We start from the raw sequence: 9,252 nt of genomic DNA on the forward strand, positions 1-9,252 counted from the left end.
TGTCCGAACATTCTTTGGTCTAAAATTCTCTGCAAAATTCCAACGCTCGTCGTTACCTGTCACAAGAATAGCTGCGTAGTTAATTAGGGAAAACTGAAAATGAAGAGAGTTCCACCAAGATAATTCCGTTCTTATCTGTCCATAGACCACAGTCCAACATCGCCAAGACCGATGGCTGACTAAGAGATACACGACAGACCATGTTCATTTACTTTTGTCTCTCTCACTCACTTTCCTATAAATTCCTCTCTACACTCACTCATAAACGTACTCGAGTTTGCTTCAATAATAGAAGTTATTGACTGCCATTTTTTAATTCGGTGGCATCTAAATAACTTCTTAGTTCGTTTTTCCAACAGGAAGCAATCCAATTTGCTCGTCTTGCAGGTATTCAGAGGTGGAGGTTTTCGAGGTGCCTTAGTCTTAGCGAGGAAAACGTGTTGAGATTGAAATTAGAAGCATGTGTATTTGTGAAAAGCAAGGAGATAATCTTCAAGTTTGCAGACATAATGTGGAGAATCAGCTTCAATTTAAGTTTGATATCGATGATCGATGTCTCATACCCCACCCTGAGGCTGATCCTGATTACGACCAGTTGAATTTCTGGCCAGCACGTCGTGAGGTCCGTATTGAATTTCTTAGTCTTTACCCAATTTAATACATAGATTTATTGTTGAATTTAGTTTTTAGTTGACACGGTATAGTTCGTACAGGTTGTAGGAGAGCTAGTGATGCTTGCAAGAATCTCGGGGCCAGTAGTAGTAATGGGACTGCTTCTCTACTTGAGAGGCATGATATCCATGCAATTCTTGGGCTACCTTGGAGAGCTGGAGCTGGCCGGTGGATCTCTTTCAATCGGCTTTGCAAATATAACCGGCTATTCAGTCATTTCCGGCCTTGCTATGGGAATGGAACCTGTGTGCAGCCAGGCTTTTGGAGCGAAACGTTGGAGTCTTCTCGGTTACTCTCTTCAGAGAACGATTCTCATCCTTCTCTGCGCCTCTGTGCCCATCGGTTTGCTGTGGGTTAACATCGAATCAATTCTGCTGCGGTGTGGGCAGGACGAGAGCATCACCAGAATGGCAGGCACATATGTTCTTTACTCTTTGCCCGATCTCATCTCTCAGTCTTTTCTTCATCCGCTCAGGATTTTTCTCCGAACACAGAGCTCAACCCTTCCGCTCACAGTTTCAGCAGGCGTGGCTCTTCTCCTTCACATTCCCATCAATTTTCTTCTAGTCGTGTATTTCAAACTATCCATCCGGGGCGTTGCCCTGGCTGCCGTGTTGACCAATTTTAACATTGTTATATTCTTAGCATGTTACATATGGCTGTCGGGACATTACAAGGATTCGCTGCCCAGCCTGTCGACAGAATGCCTGAAAGGGTGGGCATCGTTTCTGAGATTGGCAATCCCCAGCTGTGCATCAGTCTGCTTAGAGTGGTGGTGGTACGAATTCATGATTCTTCTGTGCGGACTATTGTTAAATCCCAAAGCAACTGTTGCCTCGATGGGAATTCTCATCCAGACCACAGCGCTGCTTTACATATTTCCATCGTCGCTGGGCGTGGGAGTTTCGACGAGAGTAGGAAACGAGCTCGGTGCAAACAGACCGGCCAAGGCCCGGACGGCCACGATAGTGGCAATTGGAAGCGCGGCTGTATTGAGTTTCATAGCAATGAGTTTTACTGTAACAGTACGTCACGTCTGGGGTAGAATGTTTACCCAAGATGAGCAGATTCTGTCGCTGGTGTCGTCGGCATTGCCGATAGTGGGCCTCTGCGAACTGGCGAATTGGCCGCAAACGACGGGATGCGGGGTCCTCCGAGGCAGCGCGCGCCCCACCATGGGCGCAAATATAAATTTGGGTTCTTTCTATTTGTTCGGCACGCCCGTTGCTTTGATTTTGAGTTTTCTGTACAAATTTGAATTTGTGGGTCTATGGTTTGGCATGCTCGCGGCGCAAGGCTCGTGCCTTATCCTCATGTTGTTTGTGCTACTGCGGACGGACTGGACTGTGCAGGCGGCGAGAGCAAAAGAGCTCACCGCCGGCAGCGCTGAATCCCCTCTGGAGAAGGCCCGGATACAAATTATATGCAGCCAAGGAACGGAACACTGTTTTTACAAAAGATTATATAACCCATATGAACATACAGACACACATCCTGTCATAACGGTAGTTGTCGCGTAATTTGCGCCCAATTCCCTTACTGTAATGGAGGCAATTGCTTCGAGATTTAGGCTTGCTGGCTGGCTGCAGTCGGTATTTATAGATACTGTAACAGTTTGGAAAAAAACATGTACTAATTAACTGGAATACACTAGAATAGAAGGGAGGTTTATTGCCTCCAAACTAGTTCCTATAATCATGTTCAGGTCCTAGAAGTTCTGAGTAAAATGGATTTCCCCCTGTAATGACATTCGAAATAGCACGTCTTGCAATCTACTCAAGGTCGGCGGGCTCTGTTAAGGTCTGCTGGCTGAGGTTTAAGATCGTTCTGGCTATGGGTCTATAGAATGCACCGATCATATAGTGTTATTTATAAGTTAGACTTCATGAGAAGACAGGGTTTTCAATCTGTTCAATTATTTTTTTGTTACTTTTCTCAATAACAATATATTTAACAAGTAGAATTCTCTGTAAATTGTAGATTCTACTGTTAATAATAGACATGATCTTGATTAAGAGCATTTCTGGTAAAAAATTATGTAAAGAGTTTTTCATTAAATTTTCAAGTTACTGTTTATCTAATTAATTGAATGTTAAAATTATATTTTGTTAGATGTTTGAATGTTAAAGAACTTACTATTAATTTTAATTCATAAATGTTGAAGTATATATTTATAGCACATTGTTTTCCATGAGGTGAAAAGCACATACTTTAATACATTTTCTTTCTATTTTACATTGTTTTGCCCATAAGTTACTGATATTGAGGGAATCCTTCTAGATACCTTAACACATTTTTCCAGTTTACATTGTTTTGACAAAAGTTAATGATATTTGAGGGAATATTTCTAGAATTGTCTAATGGAGACACATTTTTATATTCATGGGAGATTTTTAAAACTCTTCCATATACCTGTCTAGGATGTGTAAATAAAAGGGGTATTTGCAAGTTGTTTACATCAATCAATCATCAAGTAACATATGTTATCCATAAATTGCTAATATGAAATATTTAGGATTTATCTATCACTAGGACAACCCATCACATCTATTCTGTCAAAAGATCAATCATTAATTAGCCTTCCACATTACCTCTTGCATCAACATATGGCAAAACCTTACCACTTGAATTGGACCATTTCAACTTTCAGTCCATTGCTTTCCAACTATAACAATTCCTAAGTATCAATCATCCAAGGCCATCATAGCTACATTAGCAACACTTACATTATTGCTTGTCATCTTCTAACTTTGATCAAAATCACTTAATCAAATAAAAATTCTTGCATAAAGAGAAGATCCTTTCTTAGAAAGCTTCCAAATATGTTTATTAGCATCACTAGTTTTTTCTATTGTAGGTAAAAAAATCAAGAACCTCATTGTACTTGTATCTAGGGTGTGAAAAACACAAATTCAAATATATGGCTAGGTACCATTTTTATAGTAAAAAGTCATTTGCACATTGAAAAGGTGCAATCGATAGGAAAGGAATTGACCTCATTCCAATTATAAAAATATTTCATTGCATATTTCAGTATACAACATATTTTATGATGATCTAGGTCAACACATCACACATACAATAATTAGGTGTTGCTAAAATCCCCTTAAACTAATATTGATAGGTCCATTGTCATGTTCATCAACCATATATCAAGCTATAAGTCATAACTTATCAATTGACATGGATAGGAAGCAATTGATATTGTACCAATTCAATCAACTCTTCATCTCCCTTCTCTCTATGTATTAATGTATGTTTCCCATTGTTTGTAGGTAGAAGAAGAGACAAGAGAAGAATGATGTTGGATATTTATTTTGTCTAGTTATTGTATAAAATTAAGTATAATATAGCTTTATAATTATAGTTCCAGATTTGTTGTCAATTTCCTCCTTTACTTTTGTCTATTGATTTGTATTTTACATCTAGTTTTCCCATTTAATTAATCATTTTATTTTATATATTAAACAAAGAGAAAAATAAAATTCTTCATTATTCTTATTTATTTATAGGAAATCATTTAAACAAGAGGTATGTAACCATAGTATAGTAAAATAGTTATACACAACATAACATACCAAGCAATGTAATAGAATAGATACACTAATATTATCCCCATTATTACATTGCTCATGCAAACGTACCCTTGGAACCTTCAATTTCACCTTGTCATGGGGACCCCTCTTAAGCCTACTTAACAAAACTTTTTGATAACAAAATAAAATACACATTCTTGAGAACACATTTCTTTGAAGAAAAAAAAATTAAATTAGGTGGAACTTCCTCAAACCTTATAGCTCCCAAAAGAGTGTAGTCTAAGACAAATTCTTAAGTTCCTAGACTAGTATTTCTCGAAACTCCCAAACTAGAAAATCCCAAATTACTGGATAATAATCTATATTGAGCTACAATCATAGAACTCCATCAAGTTATCTCATGACCCTTAAAATATAATGATTATCAATTATAGCCTCATGAACTTTCTATACACTAATCCATATTATTTCCATCGAACTCCATACTTGTCTTCAAAAATAAAACTTCACAATATATATGCATTTTTCAAGTCCACTAGCATAAAAATTGAAAGGAAAAAATAAATCAAAATCACATTCTTCTGATGCAGAACACATCTCAAAGAGATAAACTAATTTGATACCATAGCAATTTCGCTATCCTTCGATGCCACTAGATTTTAATAACATACAAAGAACTAATAGATGATTTTTCTTGACAACACACTCAATTTTAATTTCTTCTTTATTGCATAATTATATAAAGACATATTCTTAATATCTTAAACTAAAAAGTATGGATTGAAGGAGGTCATTCAGCAAGGCTCGATAATTTTACATAGCTGGTGTGTAGGTCCATTTACAGAAAGAAGATGAGGAATATATGAAACAAATATATAACTAGTTGGACTGACTCTTAGGATGCCAAAAAATGCCAATTTTAAGAAACTCCCTTGTAATTCTAACAGAGCCTCTTGCATAAGTTGAAAGAAGACCAATGAAAGCCTAGTAGGTTGGCGAACTAAATGATTTTTGTCAATTGCATGAGTTAGTAAAGAAAATTAAACTTTGAACTTGTGAAACCAAACTATAGGTACATAAAAATTCTAATTTGTTAAGAGATAATGTAGTAGTTTCCACAATGTGATCCAAATAGATTGATGCATGCTCCACCACCTTAGCATTAGGATCTGATAAAAGACTTGTCTACATTGGAATTACTTCCATTTTAGAATCAATGGTAAGTAAACATGAATAAAAACTAGTAATAGCACCATGAAATATAACACTAGAGCAAGAGAAAGTGAAAACATAGTAAATGTGCATGAAATCCTTAGCCATGAAAAGTATGACATCATGGTTACCCTCTTGATTCAAACACATGGGGCTGACACGTGCACAAAGAAATAAACATTAAATCTATCTCGTAACTCTAATATAAATGATAGAATCTTAAAAAATTATGTATACAAACATATTGATATGATTTGTGTAGAGTCATTCAATTTTATTCAACAATCTCCATAGAGATAAAGAAATTGTATATTTCAGGCATGTGCATAATTATTTATTAACAAATCAAAATCTATTCATCTTTATTTTAAACCTTGTAAACACTTAAGTTTGTTCACAATTATTCAATATCATCCATGTGAATAAAATTTAGATCATAAAAAAAAAGATAACTTATAAGCAACCATCTATTGCATAGAATCTAATTCTAACTACATAATGTTTCTCTTCTATCCCTCACATAGATATCATAAAACTGTAATTTTTGGTAATACTCTCCATAGCATCGATCTAAGCATAATTCAAATCTACTTGAACAATTTTAGTACAACCAAGGATGAGAGATTTAGTCATCTTCTATCATAGGCCACTACACATAGTGCAAACCCTTCAACATCCTCTACATTCTCCTTGTCATGGTCATCTTATTATCTTTCCTTAAATGACTGTTCCCTCACACAATAATGTCAACTTTAATACCAAATGAAGAGAAAGGTAAAATACTTCATTATTTTTATTTTTGCATATGAAATAATTTTAAAAAGAGGTAGAATAATTATAATTGTAGCATATTAAAAAAATTATAGTCATGCCTTAATGTACTAAATGGTGTAATAGAATAGCTACACTAACATTAAATCTATTCAATTGATGTTGTCTACTAGGTATTTTCCCAAGCCTTAGATCAATGGTTTGAAGCTATCCACACTTTGTATCATTTCTAAGTGGTATAATGAATTATCTACACGTTGCCTCTATTTTTACCCACTCATGAAAGGTATAAATATAATAAACTAAGGATCAAGACCCATGAATTCCAATACCCTTAATTTTAGATTATGCATAGGGTTATGAGTAGATAGTTTTTGGCTATTGCTACTACTACTACTACTGCTACTGCTACTGCTACTGCTACTGCTACTGCTACTGCTACTACTGTTGCTGCTGCTATTGCTATTGCTACTGCTACTGCTACTGCTACTGCTACTGCTACTGCTGCTACTACTACTACTACTACTACTACTACTACTACTACTACTACTACTACTACTACTACTACTATTTGCTCATCTTAGGACTTATATGTGGTTATCTAAGTTGGTCTATGTGATGTTCCAGTCATAAGTAGGACATATTAGAGGTAGTGAATCTTATTTTATCATCATATTTAAAATCATGGTCTCATTAAAGGTAGCTAGAGGGTTTTTCCCTCGAATTATCTTGTCATTCTTAATTATTATCAATTATTTGAAAAATACTTCATATCACTTTTCTCTCTTATGCAAGTTATTTCATTAAAAAATTTATCAAACACATAATCTTAGCACCATAAAGGCAAGACATTTTTCAAATTTGGAGCTCAGTTTCGAAAGAACACATCTTGAAAAATTTGGTGATTTATTTGATTTTTAAAGGGTTTTTGAAGAATCCATTAAAGCATCCACAATCCAAATTTCAAAGGAATTAGAAAAAAAATAAAGTGATCTATTATAGAATTGGTCATTTTTTTCCAAATTTATTTACAAAGAACATATCTTCTAGATCTTGGTTAGTTAATTTCCTAACTTTTTAGGTTTTTTCAAGAATTCATTTATATGCATATAGTAAAATTTTTATAGTAATAAGCATTTTACTATAAAATTAAGGTTTCCTATAAATCCCCTCTCAAGGCTACATATCAAATAATTAGTGAGAGATTTTTATTTGAAAGAGAGATCTATGCCTTGGTAGGTTTTAGTAAAATTTTTAGATTATTTTTACTATTTATTTTATTTATTGTAAAATAATTTTTAATTCATGCTATGGCCTACAACAAGAGGCGAAACAATGCGACTACACTTAAGAAATCTCTAGACAAGGATGATGTTGAAATTGAGAATATTATCCTTAATGAAGAAATCAATAAGGGTAAGGGATGAATTTCACCATTGAAGAAGGAGATGAATGAGAGAATTTAATTAGTGAGGAAGTAAATGTAGATGGGGATGAATGAATTAAAATCAATTTTTTTCATTGTCTAGAATATAAGGGAGAAGAATTATATCATGAGGTGGATGACAATTTTTTTATTGGATATAAATTTATGGGCTTGACATAGATCTCAAGAATGATCACATCTTAAATAATCCCATGCCTATGAAATTTATAATAAAGTTGGATATAAGAAAGTTTTATGGCAAGGATCCAACTAATTAGCTTTATCAAATGGAGTGATTTAATTATATTCACCACGTCCGAAGTCAAGAAAAAGGTGGTTATAGCAATAATTATACTTGGAACTAGACCAATTTATTTTGATATCATTAAATATGTGATGAGAAGAGAAAAAGGGTTGTGTTTTCTTCAAGAGGAAATTTCTACCCATTATGTGGAAAATGTTATGCATAGGTACTTCTATCGACTCACTAAATTAGAGAAAATAGGTATGGTGAAGGATTATACTCACTAATTCCAAACCCTTAAATTACGCAACGATAATATTTTAGAAGAAAATTTCAGGGAATTATTTTTATGAGGTATAAAGGAATACTTAAAATATGAGGTACAATTTTGCCAACCACAATCCATTTCGCAAGTGATACTTATGACAAGACACGATGAGGAAATGTTTTTGACCACTAGGTGATAACTTTATAGTTACAACCAAAGAAATATCTAATACGACCAAACACATATTATAGACATACCACAACTAAATATTTATTTATTTTACATAACTAAAATAATCCATGTTATTCAAGGTTTAGAACACCTATTACTAACATTAAACTCTGTAGTTTCCATACTCCATGAAGATCAATAGTAGTTTTTTGGATTGAGTTGTGTATAGATTTTTGTCATGAACATTTTAGATCATATTGCATGATCCATCATTTGGATGAAATGCAATGCAAAGAGAGTAGAACTCTTTTCATTGCATTTCATTCTGATGATGGATCATGTTGTGTGATCTAAAATGTTCATGACAAAAATCTATACATAGCTCAATCCAAAAGACTACTATTGATATTCCAATCATTTTGTAAAGCTAGATTTTAGATCTAGGTATCATCAAATTTTAATTGAGGAAGAGGATATTCTCAAGACAATATTAGGGCTCATGAAGGTAATTATAAGTTTCTTATGATGTTATTTGGTCTTACTAATGCACAAATTACATTTCAAACTTTGATGAACTCCATCTTCAAGAAATTGTTCGAGAAAGTTTGTATTAGTATTCTTTGATGATAGATTTTGATTTATAGAAGATATAGGAGAAACACTTGTACAATGCATATCAAGAATAATAAGTTAACAAATATTTGTATCTTTATGCTAAGCCTTCCAAGTGAGCTTTTAGTCTCAAAGAGGTGGAGTAAGTTTGGGAAACATAGTTTCACATGAAGGAGTCAATATGGATCTTAAAAATTATATAAGGCTATCATGGAATGGCCTATTCCCAAAGCCACTTATAAATTAAGGGGCCTCTTGGGATTGAATGGATACAATAGGAGATTCATTAACAACTATAGTTGTATAGCATCGCCCCTCCTAGCTCTATTGAAGAAGGTTT

The 9,252-nt window shown here is 34.1% G+C and overlaps 1 protein-coding gene across 1 annotated transcript; it reads left to right on the plus strand.

The window, feature by feature from the left end:
- The first annotated feature begins 226 nt into the window (after window positions 1-226).
- LOC131044048 (protein DETOXIFICATION 48-like) lies at window positions 227-2,498 on the plus strand. Its single transcript, XM_057977311.2, has 2 exons — window positions 227-622; window positions 714-2,498. Exons 1-2 carry the CDS (start codon window positions 461-463, stop codon window positions 2,190-2,192), a joined length of 1,641 nt encoding a protein of 546 aa, XP_057833294.2. The 5' UTR covers window positions 227-460; the 3' UTR covers window positions 2,193-2,498.
- The last annotated feature ends 6,754 nt before the right edge of the window (window positions 2,499-9,252 follow it).

This window comes from Cryptomeria japonica, chromosome 3, assembly GCF_030272615.1.
Source record: "Cryptomeria japonica chromosome 3, Sugi_1.0, whole genome shotgun sequence".
Classification (NCBI taxonomy): domain Eukaryota; kingdom Viridiplantae; phylum Streptophyta; class Pinopsida; order Cupressales; family Cupressaceae; genus Cryptomeria; species Cryptomeria japonica.

Excerpts from the sequence above, each read along its gene's own strand:
- LOC131044048 (XM_057977311.2), top strand. The coding sequence starts at position 461 with ATGTGTATTTGTGAAAAGCAAGGAGATAATCTTCAAGTTTGCAGACAT. Across the intron at positions 623-713 it reads TCTGGCCAGCACGTCGTGAG|GTTGTAGGAGAGCTAGTGAT; the intron begins GTCCGTATTGAA and ends TAGTTCGTACAG.